At 51.7% G+C, this 15,819-nt stretch overlaps 1 protein-coding gene across 1 annotated transcript in view; it reads left to right on the top strand.

The window, feature by feature from the left end:
- Positions 1 to 6,979: 6,979 nt before the first annotated feature.
- NOL10 (nucleolar protein 10) overlaps positions 6,980 to 15,819 on the top strand; it is a 50,573-nt gene continuing 41,733 nt past the window's right edge. Inside the window, exons 1-5 of the mRNA XM_028516588.2 lie at positions 6,980 to 7,149; positions 9,876 to 9,921; positions 12,247 to 12,345; positions 13,594 to 13,671; positions 15,041 to 15,078. Of these exons, the coding sequence (XP_028372389.1) occupies positions 7,084 to 7,149; positions 9,876 to 9,921; positions 12,247 to 12,345; positions 13,594 to 13,671; positions 15,041 to 15,078 (327 nt within the window). The 5' untranslated portion in view covers positions 6,980 to 7,083. The remainder of the gene's footprint in view (positions 7,150 to 9,875; positions 9,922 to 12,246; positions 12,346 to 13,593; positions 13,672 to 15,040; positions 15,079 to 15,819) is intronic.

Genomic DNA, 15,819 nt, shown 5'->3' with positions numbered 1-15,819 from the left:
ACGGCATCTGGGGGGGGGGTGACGTTTCAGCTGAGGTCCCAAGGGTGCCAGGTAGCCAGCATGGACAAGCCGAGGCCAGAGCCTTCCGGGCAGAGAGAACAGCAAGTGCAGAGACGCTGGGGCCAGAAACCCAAGGCGACAAGGCGGCTGCAGCCTCTGAGAGCTGGAGAGCTGGGCCGACGCCGGGCTGCGCAGGCTCCGGTCAGCCTGAGGAAGGAGTTTACAGGTGCGTGCACTGGGTGGGAAGCAGGGCAGTGATCCCATCTGAGGCAATATTTTGGAGGTTTCTGTGAGGTCCGCCACAGGGGAGAGTGGCAGCTGGGAGACCATCGGGCGGGTGCTGGGGGGTTAGCCCGGGGGTGGTGACCTGGCCCAGAGTGTGGCGGTGGTTAGGGCCATGTAGAATCCAGAAAACCTTCTCTGGGATGAAACAGATAAGAGTTGCCGGAGGATTTGATTTGGAGGGCGAGCAATGGGTGGGGGGCGGTCCTGTTTATTGAGATGGGAAGGCCAGGGATGAGGTTTTCCAGGCGAAGTTGGGAAATCTACCCACAGCATATTGTAATGCTTCGCAGAGGGAATGCAGAAACGCATTCTAGAAGAAACAGAGCCAACTGCTCCACAGGCCGGGCGGGGGGCGGGGGGGGGGGGCCTGGAAGCCCAACCGCTGGAGTGTGGCCGGCGTGGCGGGGTCGGTGCGCCGCTCTGGCAAAGCCGTACGGGCTTATGCCAAGGCCCCATCTGGGCAGCTGTCCCTAACCTTATTCAGGCCCCAGTCCCTTTGGGAACCTGTTGACACCTCTGTCCATAGGAGACAGGTATTCTGCATCCGTTTGCAGGGTGGGGTGGGGTTTAGAACTCCTTGAAGCCCACCCGTGCCGTGACGTACGCTCCCACAGCAGACCGGGTCCAGCCTCTCTGACTGCCGCTTGGTCTCTGAGCCGGCTCCCTGGCTTTCCTCAGAGTCCTGTGAGCCGCTCAACAGCCTTACGGTGAATTTCCTTTCCTTTTGGATTGGCCAGGGTGTGTGAATCGTTTGCAACTAAGAACCTGGCAGATATGGGATATAAGCAAGAACAGGGAAAAGGGCAAAGAGGATGAGGATGTGAGAAGGGGGAGGGGGAGGGGAGAAGAAGGGGAGGGGAGGAGGAGGAGGGGGAGAAAGTGAAGGTCACCCAGTCTATATGCCTCCTGCTCTCTCATGCAACTCATGGCAAATTTGTTTTTCTTTTTAAACTTTCAAACATACAGAAAAGTTGAGAAAACAGTATTTTCAACAATTCGCATACCCCTCACACAGACTGAACCATTATTAACATCGTCGGGCAAGTTTCTTTTTGGTGAACCTCAGTTTTTCTTATTTTCCTTATTTTCCTCATGTGCAATACTGAAAAATTAATACTGCTTTCCTCGAAAAGCTTTATAAGATGGAAAGAGGTAACTCGTGCAAGACATTTATTTCATTTAGCATGCCTACCTTGCCTGCAATGAACTTCAGGGATTTCATTATTATTAATCCTCTCGACATACACTGTGGGAGCATCCACACAGGCTGAGACTTTGGAGACATCGCAGAGCTGATGACTGGGTGTCAATGGGGTGTCAATGGGGACAGGGATTAGTAAATAAAAAATTATAATATAAGACGGTATTCTTCAACCTTGACTCATGTTCAAATGTGTAAGTGAAAAAGAAGTCTCAGACTCCCAATGTTGCCTTAACTCTTTTTTTAAAAAGCCTTCACTTTGCCACCATCTTTGGAGGACGGCAAAGTCACAGACGCACGGCAGAGCCCCACGCGCACTTCGCCACCTGCCCTTGGCCTTGCTGCCATCTCGCACGGCCATGGCAGAGGCACCAGACCAAGGCATTAACACGGTGCGACGCTAGTGACCAAACTGCGGATTTGGTCACCTTTCCCCTTGATGTCCCCTTTGTGTCCCGGGAGCCTGTCCAGGCCACCACATTGCACTTAGGTCTTAAAGCTGTAGAACCATAAACCTAGCTCTAAGTTTATTATGCTTTTAGGTCTTCTACACCAAAATAAATGTATACGTTCATTTCAAGCAAAACCTTAAAACTTCGAACCAATATAGTCCCAATGAGTTTGATGATGGACGCGGTTTGCATGAGAACCAGCTGCTGTTTGCTAAATGAGTCCGTGGCCGTGCCGTGCCTGAGTTGCATTCTCTATCGCCGCGTGATTCGGTTGATTTAATTCTTCCCATCTCTGTTCTCTGCTTAATCAACTGCAAAACCTTCTTTCCCACAGCAGGCACGACATCACCGGACTTTGACTCAGCTCTCTCTCTCGTCCCTCTCATAACTCCTCACACCACCCCCTCTCCTTCTCGAGGCTGATCTGAGACACTGGAACTAGGGGCACATGTAACCGGTGAGCTGTGAACTCAAATGTCAACTCGAGGCTGACTCGGAGCGGTAGTGCTTTTCAGAAGATGGCCGCCCAGATAATCAGAGGTGCTTGTACCCATCGTGAAAAAGGTTATCATTGACATAGAAAAAAAAAAGCCTACAGGTTATTTTGAGGACACAACCGTATGTCTCAGTTTAGGAAAGGCTGCAGTGAGGTTACGTACAGAGCACGATGTGAACTGAGATATTTAAGGCCTCCCGGAGAGGAAGGACGAACAGGAGTCTCCGAGGTACGCGCAGGGAGGGAGGGCAAAGCTCTCCGGGGAGCAGGTGCAGAGGCACGAACAGGGCGAGTGAGCGGCTGGCACTTTTCGAGCTGCAAGTAATTCATCGTGGAGAGTCTAGGGGGTGAGGGGCAGGGGTGGGAGAGTGGGCAGGGAAGGGGCAGCTCTGACTCTGCGACCGGGGAAGTCCCAAGCAGCCAGCAAAGGTGTTCAGATGTGTTCTCTCGGGCTTTGGGAGAACGACACAGTTTTGAGTTGGAGTGGGACCGGATTGGGTTTGCCCATTAGAGAGATGACTCCGCCTCCTCTGGGAGACTGATGTGAGGTGGGCAAACCAGAATAAAAGGGTTGCAATGGGCCAGGTGGGTGGGGGTGAGGGTTGGGCCCCTATGGCTGTGGGAACAGAGAGAACGAATCTGACCTCTGACAGGTGGAACCCCAAAAGGATCCCAGATGGATTGGCCGTGGAGGTCAAGAATCGGGAGAGGAATTTTGAAGATCCCTTGTAGGTTTCCAGAATGGCAACCGACAAAGGAACTTTTAAGGTTAAATGCGGTCTGCCACGTAACTGTTTTGTTTTTTTTTCTGGAACAACTTCCAGTGTTCTGGTTCCCAGGAGTGAATGGCAATAACTAGCGCTTACGTGGGGCTTCCTGTGTCGGGCGCTGTTCCAAGTGCTTCCCGTGTGCTGTGCGTTCCCGAGTCTAAAGGCCCATCAACTCTGCGGTGCGCCGCTCCCTCCGGTGCCACCGGCGGGAAAATCACTGTCCACTAAACACGCCCGACACGCAGACCACATCCTTATTTCAGGGATGTTAAAAATAGACGTCTTGGACTCGGTGATCCATGGCATGTATCCCTTTATCTTTACGCCAGCCCATTGGGTATGAATGAGGAGCAGAGGCAGGCAGAGAGGGGGTTAACTTGCTGTATCCGGGTGCTGCCAGGCAGCCCAGACCTGGACCAGGACCAGGCAGTGTGGCTCTGGAGCCTGTGCTGTCAGCCCCAAGCGTAGGCATCCAATAAAACCTTATATTCAAGTTCACGGCAGCCTGTGGCCTGAGTGCCGGTGTTAGAGGTGATACGAGAAACGTCAGAGGATCTTCGCTGTCCTTCACAGTCCTAGAGCGCTCAAGCCCTCGGGCCAGTGACTGCGGGAACAGCTGTGCTGACGTGGAAGACCAAGAACACTCTGTTTTATCTCACAGAACACACTGCGGCCCCTCCCGTGTGGTCCTTAACTCTGAGCGCTGACATTTCCTGCGGGAGAGACTGGCTGTGCCAACGGACGTGCTCGAAGCAACACTAGCCTGGCACAGAGCTACGCAGTTTTCATCACCCAAGGCCAACAACACGCGTGGGACACGGAATTAGGGCTTTGGGTCAGGACGGAGAGTAATCAATTCATGGATTCACTTTTACCAAGACGTGTTTACTGGCAGTGTGCTATACCCCAGGCACTGGGGCGGTGTCAGGGAACCCACGGATGAATTGACAAGTCCTGTCATTGAGTCTAGGTGGAGGGGGTGGTCAGGAAAGTACATCACAATCCAGTTACAAAGATAATCGCCGTCGGTTTCTTTAGAAAACCATTCAGAATAACCCAAGGATGAGGAAGCGGTGAGAGTACAGCTGGAACATGATGGATGATGGGTCGTGTGTGAATTGTGGAAGCTAGGTGAACCGTACGTGAGTTGACGGCGCTATTAAATTTTTAAATATGTCACAAAATTTTCCTATAGTAATAAAAGTGAGGGAGAAAGAAAATAACAGAGTGAAGAATATGTTCAAAAGGAGCCTGTGCCAAGTTTAACTTTAAAAAATAGCAAAGCTTTGTGGGCTCTTTAAAAATGACATTTTAATTAGCCTGGGGGGGGTGGTGACCTAAGGGAGCCAGAGGGCTGAAGAACTCCCTGAAGCATGGGTATGTGGTAGAGCATTACGGCCAAGTTCATTACCATTGTGCTTGTAGGATGTGTTCCTTGCATTTTGACAATAAAAATCTACCAAGAAAAGATATAATGGCCATGAACGTATTTATACAGTTCAGTGAAAGAACAGGAGAACGAGCAAAATACCCAAAAGGTGAGTTCTGGGGAGCTGGCGGGCTGTGGGTGTACGGAGAAGCTCGAGGCATTCCAGAGTCCGGATTAGCACAGGCAGAGACTCAAAATCCGGATCATGAAACCGATGCTAATGAAACAAGGCAACTCTAGGGATCCGTGGGGCACAGGATTGAATAAAGTGAAATGGTCTGAGGCCCTTAATTATGAAAGTTGGGATATATCTCTATATCTCTAATACACAGCACTTAAAAAGTGGCAGATACTATGGTTTTACAGCCAATGGGCTTTTATAATACTCACTTGAAAATAATAAAAGGAGTATTTTTGTGCATAAAAATCATTCAAAATTTCTTGGAAGTCGTCCTGCATATTTTGGCAGATAAGCATTTTCTATTTTTATGACTTGCAGAAAGAACGACCTGGTTACCACCCTGCAGCCCGGGATCTTTCTGCCCTGTCGTGCTGCCCCCCTGAGGAGGACGGCGGTCCTGCAGCCTTCCTCAGAGAGAGCCTCCGGCAGAAGGCAGAATTTGGACTGGGACTTGGACAGTTAGAATAAAGACAGCATTGCTAAACCCAGAAACCCTCACCCTGCCGTGAACTGGTATGGGCTGTGCTCAGAATCACCCTCTTGGTTACATGTTAACCCAGTTAACCCACACTTTCCCCTCAAGTTTTCATCTAAGCCAAGAATTCTCAAGTCCTAGGCAAAAATTAAAGAGGTTCTCTACGAAACTGGAGGATGGACAGTTTGTGAACTTTGGAAACAATGGGTGTATAAGGGGCTGTCTGTCATTACTGCCGCACACACATCTCAAAGGACATTAGGTATAAATCCACTCTTCCCTGATCTCCACCCCTTCTTCCACTATTTTTTTAAAGTATGCTTTCCTTTTACTTCCTTCTGTAGTGGATGAGTGTCTAATGAACCCAGACCAAAAATATCATTTTTAAAAGATTTTATTTATTTCTTTTTAGAGAGGGAAGGGAGGGAGAAAGAGAGAGAAACATCAATGTGTGGCTGCTGGGGGTCATGGCCTGCAACACAGGCATGTGCCCTGACTGGGAATCGAACCTGCGACACTTTGGTTCACAGCCTGCACTCAATCCACTGAGCTACGCCAGCCAGGGCTCAAAATATCATTTTTAACACCCCCGTTTTAAAGAGCATTTATTTGTAATGTAAGATTGCAGAAACACTGGAGAGAAAAGACACTTCCCATCAGGAGATGAGTGGATAAAAAAAGCTGCGGACTGGCATAGCTCAGAGGGTTGAGTGTCATCCGGAACAGGGAAAGGTGGCCGGCTGGATTCCCGGTCAGGGACATGCCTGGGTTGTGGGCCGGGTCCCTGGTGGGGGCATGAAAGAGGCAAACCAATTGATGGTTCTCACACACCAATGTTTCTCTGCCTCTTTCTCCTTCCCTTCCCCTCTCTCTTAAAGGGGGAAAAAAGCTGTGGTACATCCACACAATGCAATCATCAAAAAGATGGAAATCTTAGCATTTGCGACAGCACGAATGGATCTAGAGAGTGAAGTTGGCCAGTCAGAGGAAGACAAGTACCATAGGGTTTCACTCACATGTGGAATCTAATGAACGAAATAAACTAACAAACAAAATAGAAACAGACTCGGAGATCCAGAAAAAAAAAAACAAAAACAACAGACTGACAGCTCTCAGAGGGGAGGGGAGTTGGGAGGCTGGGTGAAAACGGGATTAAGTAGAGAAAAAAAAAAAAACCCTCATAGACAGACAACAGCGTGGTGATAGCATAAAGGGGGTGGGGGAGGCAGGAGGGTAAAGGGGCAATGAATGGTGAAGGAAGGGGAGTTGACTCGGAGTGGTGAACACAATGCAATATACACAAATGACATGTTATAGAATTATACGCATGAAACCTATATAATTTGATACACACACACTATCCTACACTACCACTCTGAATCCCCGCCACCGAGCTCGCAAGGCCCAGGTCAGCCCCAACACCGCCGGCCCGCCCGCCCGGGACTGCGACACTTGGGCTTGGGCAGCGACTTTAAGGGCCTCCTGCCGCTCAGGACGTGGAAAAGAGAAGAGCGGCTTCTGGTTCTCGCCGGCGGGGACCCCAGCGGGGTCCTCAGCAACCCCGTCGCGCCCCCGATTTCCGCCCACTCGGCTCTGCCGCTGCCCTTCCCTAATTCCGCCACGCTCCCTCTTCCGGAAATCAGCACTTTCCAGCGCCGGAAGTGCGTCATCAGCCAGGGCCGGCGCCGCACGCCACTCACTACCCTGCACGCCGCACGCCGCGGAGTCCCTGAGAGCTGATGCTCGTGGGAGCGACTTGGCTTGGAGCGCGGGTCGCCGCTCCTCCGAGACACCATGCAGGTCTCCAGCCTCAACGAGGTGAAGATTTACAGCCTCAGCTGCGGCAAGTCCCTTCCTGAGGTGAGTCGCCTGGGGCCCCTCGGGGAGCTGTCCGTGCCGTCGCCGCGCCCGCAGCTGGGCCGAGGGGCGAGCAGGGTCCGTGAGCTCGCAGCGAACCTTGGTAGGGTCCTGCAGGGCGGAGGACGCGTCCCTCTGGGCTCCCGTGGACGTTCGCAGCCGCTGTCCCGCCGAGGAGGAAACCGGGGCAGGTTGATGGAACGACATTTCTCCCTTGTTTCACTGCCGGCTCATCGGGTGGTCGTTGAGTACCTGTTAGGTGCCAAGTTCTAGAAATACCAGCCGTGAGCGAGGCAGAGGCAAGCCTGGGCTCTGCAGAACTGATGCTGTAGGGGCGGCAGTTTCAAACTTGCTGCACGTCACTTGGTGTCGTAGGGTCCTAAGCGTCAGGGTTGGAAGGAGCAGGGAAGATGGGCGCTTCTCCCTGTGTTCTCATGCCTGCAACACGCAGCGGCCCCAGGGAGGTGATTCACCCAGGGTCACACACCGAGGCTCTGAAGTTTGGTGTTTCTTTCTTATAAGTGATGGGTCAGGTTTCTATACAAGAGGACGCTTTTTGCAGAAGCTCCTGTCGGTCCTCAGATTCCTTGTTAGACTGTGGTTTTAGGACATGCTTCTTTATTGCTGGCATGCTGCTGCTGCTGTTGCAGCCTGCCCTTGGACCTCAGACTCCAGCTGGCTCTTCTTCCACTCCGCCACCCCGGAAAGATGGGGAGCCAGTGATCAGATCCTTCCTTTCTTCTCGGAGTTCAGGTTAAATAGTTCCCTTGCTTCCAGCTGTTCTTCAGACATCAGGACCTTCTTGTTTTGTCCATTCTACACAGTTGTCGAGAAGTGGCTTCGTGCAGGCAGCCCTGCTCTGAGTGCCGGGTCCCTGGGACCGTGTTGGGCAAAAGGGCTAATAGGGGAGCCGACAGGAGCCCTTCTGATCACATGATAGGTGCTGTGAGTGATGAGTGACGTGCAGAGAGCTGTTCTGGGTGGGGTGTTTTGGAGAAAGCCTTCAGAGAGGGCCTCTTTACAAGAGGTGACACTGTAAAACACTGGTTTTTACTGGTGACACTGGTTTACTTGGACTGTAAAAGGGAGCCGGTCACGTGAAGGCACAGAGGGAATTTTTGGTGCTGAGAGGGCGGAAGCCTAAATGCCCCGCAGCGGGTACCCACTTGGCATGTGGGGAACACTGAGAGGCCCAGGCGTGGCCATGATGGGTGGAACGAGGGGAGGGAACGGGGGCAGACAAGGCCAGAGAGCCGGCCTCACAGGCCAGGGTGAGAAGTCGGGGTTTTCCTGGTGCTGCTGGAAGTCACCACCGTTGGGCTTTAAACGGGGCTGCCATGCGGCAGATGACCACAACGGGGGAGAGACGCGTGGGGACCAGCCAGGTGGTCCAGTTGAGAGCTCAGGTGGCCCGGGCTGGGGTGGTAGCAGAGAGGATGCCAAGATGCGTGGGATTCGGGAGGCAGGCCGGTGGGACCTGCTGGTGGGTGGGACGGCGGTGAGGAGAAGTCGAGATGACAGTGGAGATGAAAGGAAGGAGTAGAGAAAGCTCTTGGGTTTGGGGTCTTAACAACTGGGTACGTGGTGGTGAAAAGAATCCAAAGTCTTATTTTTGGTACTTAAGGTTTGACGTTCTAGTGAACGTCAAGTGGGAATGTTGAGTGAACAGCTGTGTGTACTAGTTTGGTGGTTTCTCTGAGTCTTCTTTTAAAGCAATTCTAACTCATCAGCAAATTACTTGTGTTTCTTTTCCTACTTCCGATGTCAGATCCAGTGAGGTCTTTTTTTTTTCTTTTTAACAGCGAGGCGTCTGTTTAGTGTGAGAATCAGTTCACCAGCATTCCCAGAGCTCTTTCCCTCGGTTTCTGATTCAGTTACAGGACAGGGGTAAAGTGACATTCTTTATCGCCTGGGATTTTACAGAGTCCAGAGACGATGGCTGACATTAGTGACACCTTTCCGTTCCTTGGCGAACTTTGTCTTTAACTTTTGACTTACCTGTTCCTGCCCCATGTGGATGTCAGCCTCGTGTGCTCTGCTGTGGTGCTGTCCGTTTGCACAGAGATGCTTGAACAAACTTTCCTTCCTTCTTGTCGTCACATGTTGGAGATTTCTGGCCCTTTGGGGTCAGGCTCTAATGCAGACGGAAGTCCCCGTCTCCTCTCCTTCGCCCCAAGCTTGTTTGCTCGGACTGTATGAGACCGCTGCTGTGCCAGCCGCCCCCAGGTCGAGCCTCGCTTCCTGAGAAGAGGAAGTGAGTCCCCTACTGGAGGGGCAGCCGTGGTAATAATATGCCCTCGTCCTGCTGGTGTCAGGCTGATGTGAAAGGATCCACTGCTCATCACTTTTAACATCCCCGCTGATTGAACTATTACTGCCTAACGTAAAATCAAAGGCTACCACAAACCTGTAAATCTGTTCCATATATTAGGTGTAATGTTTGAGGCTTACTGTTTTCTCTTAGATTTACGAGATGAGTTACTTTTGTCTTGCATAAAACATGGTAGTTCTAAAAATTTATTGTCTATTATATGCAAATATGTACAAGAAAAAAATCTAGAAAATCTAGATGTGTTAACAGGGTTAGGATTACAGAGTATTTTTACTTTCTATGTTACATATGTATATAAAGTTTTGAGTTTTTTAAACTTGAGCACGTGTTAGTTCTGCCAGCAGAGAGACAATTCATGTAAACATGGTTTAAAGTGAAGCCTCTCCGTTTTCCTTAGTGGCTTTCGGACAGGAAGAAGCGAGCGCTGCAGAAGAAGGATGTCGGTGAGTGTCCCCTCCCCACCCCGGCGACGCCCGACCCCCAGGTCACAGCCCCTCCGGTCTTCACTGTGCCCATCCTCAAGTGAGGTTGGCAAACGTGCAGCGGGAGACAAGGTTTTGCCCTTTTCCATCTTAAGAAATCTTTTGTCGTGGTCAATGTGTTCCTGGTGGGCATGGGATTGATTTTACTGCTTAAAAGCTGATAGGTTCGCCTTTTACTGTTCCGTGGGTGACAGCAGATGCGGTGCTCCTGGGTCGGAGACAGGGACTCCGTCGCCCACGCGACACGGCACACGGCGTGAGTGTCAGCTGGTCTGTCAGGGCTCCCTGCCCGGAGCCCCGCGGGGCACTCAGCAGGACCCGGACGGGTGTGTGTCTGCACGCAGGGGGCCCGCGTCGCAGCCGAGGAGGGCCGGGTTCGGGAAGCGCGCTGCTCTGATAGCGAGCAGCGAGGGAGCCTGCCCCTTGCGCAGCGGAGCCGCGTTGCCGCGCCCGCCCGGCTCCCAGCTGGTGCGTGGCCCTGAGAAAGGCCCGGGTAAAGGAGTTGCCAGGGCCCGGCGGCGCTGCCACAGCCGGCGAGATGTGTAGGGACGTCCGCGACCCCCGGGGGGCTGTCTCCTGCCAGCTCCGCCACCGCTGTGTTCTCCGGTGTGTCGGGGTCTCCGTTTGTTGAGCCCGTTCGCAGTTTCTGCGGTACAGAGACGGTGACCATTGTCATTCTGAACAAAGGAACTTATGTGCCGGACATACAACATGAACAATGAAAGGTCATTGCGGAAGATTTTGATTCTTCAAGTTACCGCAGCAGGAAGATAGGCATGTGAGGCCAGCCCTTAAGTTACCCTGGACACATTCCCATTCTGCCTTCCCCGGTACAGTTGTTTATGTGTGAAGGGTGCCTCACCCTCTCATATATTCTCTGTGTTACTCTCTAAAGACCAAAAGGCCTAAGGTATCACAGGGTTTTCTCGATGAGAGATACACCCCCAAGGCGAGCATTTTGGAAGAGAATATGGGCTTTCTGTGGTGCTGGCGTTGCAAATTGAAGACTTTCAGTCAAAGGGGAACAGAGGCCGCTGCTCCAGTAACGCTGACCGACTCCGGTTTCTCCTCGCGCGCTCGCTGCGGCCGAGCGCGCTGGTGTGCGAGAGAGTGTCCAGAGCGGTCCGAGGGAACGGAGCCTCGCCGCTGCTCCCGTCAGCCCGTCTCGGGGCTGTTCTGAGGCTCCCAGACTCGTGGGCCACTCCTGCTCAGTCCGTCTGAGTCTTACAGTTACATTTAATGGGCAAGGGGCAGCGATGATGGGCCACAGTCCTTTTTAAAAAATTATATTTTTCTTTATTGATTTTGGAGGGAGAGGAAGGAGGGTGGAGAGAGAGAGAGAGAGAGAGAGAGAAATCTGTGTGCTGTTTCACCTGTCCCTGCGCCCACTGGCTGCCTCCTGCACCTGCCCTGACTGGGAGCCAAACACGCAACGCTGGCACATCTGGATGGTGCTCCAGCCACCTGGGCTGCCTGGCCAGAGCGAAACAGTTCTTGTAATAGGCACATTGTTACGATAGCAGCCAGCAAGAATCCACGCTTTTTTTAAAAATATTTTTTTATTTATTTTTAGCAAGAGGGAAAGGGAAGGAGAAAGAAGGGGTGAGAAACATCAAAGTGTGGTTGCCTCTTGCACGCCCCCTACTGAGGGCCTGGCCCGCAACCCAGGCATGCGCCCTGACTGGGAATCAAACTGGTGACCCTTGATTCGCAGGCCGGCGCTCAGTCCACTGAGCCACAGCAGCCAGGGCAGAATCCACCCTTTCGTGTAGGGGAGAACCAGTTTTTGTGAGAACCAGTTTAGGGTTTTGGTTCAGAGTGATCTCCACGTCTTCCTCTTGCCTGAATCCTCCTGGCTGTAGGTCACTGGTGCCAACAGAGGCAACATGGTAGCCGTTTCTTACATAACTTAAGATTTCCAAGGTTTAAACGTATTATTTAGAAAGAGCATGGTAAGATTTTTGTCTTAGCCACGATTGAATAATGGTAGTGGCTTAATGCTTATTCTATTCCCTCATCACCCAGGTCTTAAAACCTGATGTTTTCCAGTTAATGATGTTTTTTTTCCTTTTTGAAAAATTAAAACAAGATACTTAGTGAGGAAAAGTAAGGTGTGAGCCACGAGGAAGCCGTGCCGTGTGGTAGGTGGGGCTCCGTCAGTGGGTTTCCCGGGGCTGGGAAGCACGGGCCTCGCCGATCTGCTGGCGGGACCGCGAGGAGTGCGCTGCCTGCCTGCGCTGTGGTCGCGTGACCACTCGGTCAGCTGCCCCTTTTCTCTCTCTGCAGATGTCCGCAGAAGAATTGAACTGATTCAGGATTTTGAAATGCCTACTGTTAGTACCACTATTAAGGTTTCAAAAGATGGACAGTATATTTTGGCAACTGGTAAGCATCTTTTTGGTTATAATTTATGTACATCTCGTATCAGGAAATATCATGGTGGGATAGGTCACTTTTTAAATTACCCTAACCCTTTATTGTAAAAAAAATTTGAAACGTAGAATTATTTTTAAAAATTGTGTAGTGAACATCCGTTTATTTACCTACCACTGGGATTCACCAGCGGTGTGCTGCATCTGGTTTGCCTGTGTCTGTCTGTCCGTCCTCACGTTGCAGCTGGCAGCACGCCCTCCCTCTGAAGCACTCCCGTGCGCACCATTCGCTTGCGTTCAGTGTTTGTGGCTTTTTGAAGTAAACTTACGCACAGTGAAGCGCACGGGTCTGTACCGTTGGATGCGTTTGGACAAATGCGATGCCTGCGGAGCCCAGACCTGCCAGGGTTGGAGCGCTCCCTCCGCTCCCCCTGCCCGGGACACTGCCCTCACGCCCCCACGGTCAACCCCGCTCCCGCCGCGAGGGCAGCCGCGGCTCTGGTTTTTGTTGTCTGTTGCTGTCTGTAGTGCAGACGAATTTAGCCTGTGTCAGAACTTGATGTAAATGCGTCCGTACACTGCGTGTTCTGTTTGCCTGAGACTTATTTCACCTGGGACCGCGTGTTTGAGCTCCACACGTTGTCTGTAGTTCGCCCTTTTTTAACAAAACTATTATTACCAAATAGTGTTTCCTTACAGGAGTGCGCCACATTGTATTTATTCTCCCTGTGCTGCGCCCCGGCTGTTTCCGCTTTTGGGCACTACCGGTGAAGCACCGTGAACCGGCCTGCTCGGGGGACATGGCCAGGTCACGGGGGCAGTGTCTCGTTTGGTGACAGTGCCAGACTTTCCCCGCAGTGTTCGGTCACGTTGCCCTCCGACCAGCAGTGCGTGCGAGCTCCCGGAAGGGTCACGTTTAATACAGTGATTTCCCACGTCACACACCTGGTATTCTGTGTCGTTAAGACTCCGTGTTGACAGTACTCGTCAGTGCCGAAGGGAGAGCTGTGAGTGTGCGAACACCCAGTGCGTTGCAGCTTAAGAACAGCGTCACCCGGGCAATTGTTTGTAACTCGCTGTTAAATATCCTTGCTCGTTTTCCCCTCGGGACACTGGGGAGGGCGGCTTCTGAGTTCTCCTCCTCGGACGTGGTTGCGCGAGCCCTGCTGACCTCTGCAGGAAGTGCGTCCGGCAGGCCTGCGGGCTGCTGACCGTGATGAGTGTGTCCTTCGGGTTTTACATCGCAGTGACTTTCTTACAGGCACGTACAAGCCCCGGGTCCGGTGCTACGACACCTACCAGTTGTCCTTGAAGTTTGAGAGGTGTTTAGACTCAGAAGGTAAGAAAGACATTCAGTTTGAGTTCACGAAAATAGCTTTTTGTATTTGGCTGCTTTTCTGCTTGCTAAAATGAGAACGGGCTGTGCATTCATGTTCTCTGCTGTGTAACGAAGTACCGTGAACACCGTTCACTGACTCACAGCCCTGCAGGGGAAGTGCATCGGCGCTCTGGTGCGCTCTGGACTCAGGGCTGGGCTCGGGGTGTCAGCCAGGTCGGACGCTCGTCCAGGCTCAGGGCAGGAACCCGCTTCCGAGCTTTCAGGCCATTGGCAACATGAGGTTCGATGTGGTCCTGGGACTCGGGGCCTGTTTCCTGCCGGCTGTCAGCCTGGGCCTCTCTCCCTTGTAGAGGCCGCCTGCAGGCCTAGTCCCTCAGTCGACCCCCCCCCCCCCCGCCCCAACCCCCGCCTTCGAGCAGCGGCTCCCTGGGTCCCTCTTGGCCCTCCGGGCTTCCCTTCTGCTGCTGCCGGCGGGGGAAACTCTGCTCTTAAAGGGCTCCCGGGGTTCTGAGTCGCCTCTTTGCCACATGAGGCAGGGACTCGCGGCACTCACAGGTCCCACCCACGCTCTCCAGAGAAGGGGACCGTCCGAGGGCGGGGGCCGTGCTCAGAATCCTGCCCGCACTGAGGCAGGGTGAAGGGGGGCAGTCCGGCCGTCTTTACCACGCGGCCTCCTGTTCGAGATGGGGCGGGGGGGCATGGGCGGGGCTGTGCCCTCCGCACTTGTTTCCCCGGAGACAGACTCCCTGTGCTGCTGATCAGGCTGTCTCCGCTCTGCGTGTGTGTGCCTGATGCACCACGGATGAGTGAGAGGTTGCTGTTCTTCCATTTATGGGTTTTTAGACAGAGAGAGAGAGAGAGAGAGAGACAAACATCGATCCGCTGTTCCACTCATCTGTGCTCTCATTGGTCGTTTCTTGCATGTGCTGTGACTGGGGGTCGAACCCACAACCTCAGTGTATCAGAGCGATGCTCTAAGCAACGGAGCTACCTGGCCAGGGCCGCTATTATCTTTTTTTTTTTTAAGCTAAATTGTGAATGTTCTTTAATGTCTAGTTTATTTTGAGCATTTCAGAAAAATTGGCAAAATTTGGAAGTCATTATGTTTTGTGAATTTATCTGTTTTTAAATTGGTGTCAGTTCTGTACAAAATTTAGTTGATGAGTACTGAGAAATTAAAAGTTTAAAATTTTCCATTTGGTGTTTTGGGAGCAATATAATATGGCAACCTTGTTTTTATATAGGGGCAAACATGGTAGAAAAGCCCGGCGTTTGTAAATAACTTTTAGAATCTTTGCATTAAGTTTGCATTTTTATTAAAAACACGAATTGATGATTATGTTTTTCCTTACTGTTTCTTATTTTTCAGTGGTCACCTTTGAAACGTTGTCCGACGACTATTCAAAGGTACGCTTGATCGGTTTGTGTCCTCCAGACACGAATGAGTGGAATTTGTTTTTACGATGTGTCTCTGTGATGTTCCCATTGTGAAATTTAAAACGGCTGTGCGGTAAAACCCGCCACTTTCTGCTAATACACTTTTAGTCTGTCGCGTGTACGGTGCGTGGCATCTTCTCAAACAGCCGTGACAGCGCGTTTGCCCAGTCCAACGTTAGAGTAAAGTTGCCGTGCCGCACGTGAGACCCTGTCTGTGTTTTTAAGAGTCGGCAGCAGTCGGGTTTTAGGTCCCAGACTTGTGGTTTTTCGTTACCGCACCAGAGCCGGTGTCATCTGCCAGGTTGCTTTCACGTTCATATGTGAAAGGCAAAATAGCAGTGTTGTGTGTTCAATTCTGTTAATTCTGCAAATCGGTGGTCATGGCACGTTCCGAAACAATTAAAAACACAGCCAACTATGCATATTTTTTCTTTGCCGTATTCAATTTCAGTGAAAAACTTAATGATGTCCGATGTCACCTCGGAGGAAAATTGAATTTCCTGAGCTCACAGCCTCCCTGTGCTGTCTTCAGGTCTGGAAACTGCGGAGTCTAGTTGATCCTTTTGCTCGTGGCAGCCTTCCGTCCTGTGTCTGGGGACGTGCGATTTTATAATCTGTTTGACCTAGATATCGGTAAATCTGCTTTTAAATACCACCCGCAGATTTTAAAGATGCCTTGGTAATTCACTAAAGTTAGGTTTGTACAAGTTC

This window comes from Phyllostomus discolor, chromosome 6 (assembly GCF_004126475.2).
Source record: "Phyllostomus discolor isolate MPI-MPIP mPhyDis1 chromosome 6, mPhyDis1.pri.v3, whole genome shotgun sequence".
NCBI classification, from domain to species: Eukaryota; Metazoa; Chordata; class Mammalia; order Chiroptera; family Phyllostomidae; genus Phyllostomus; species Phyllostomus discolor.
This window is presented reverse-complemented; position numbering and strand designations above follow the sequence as displayed.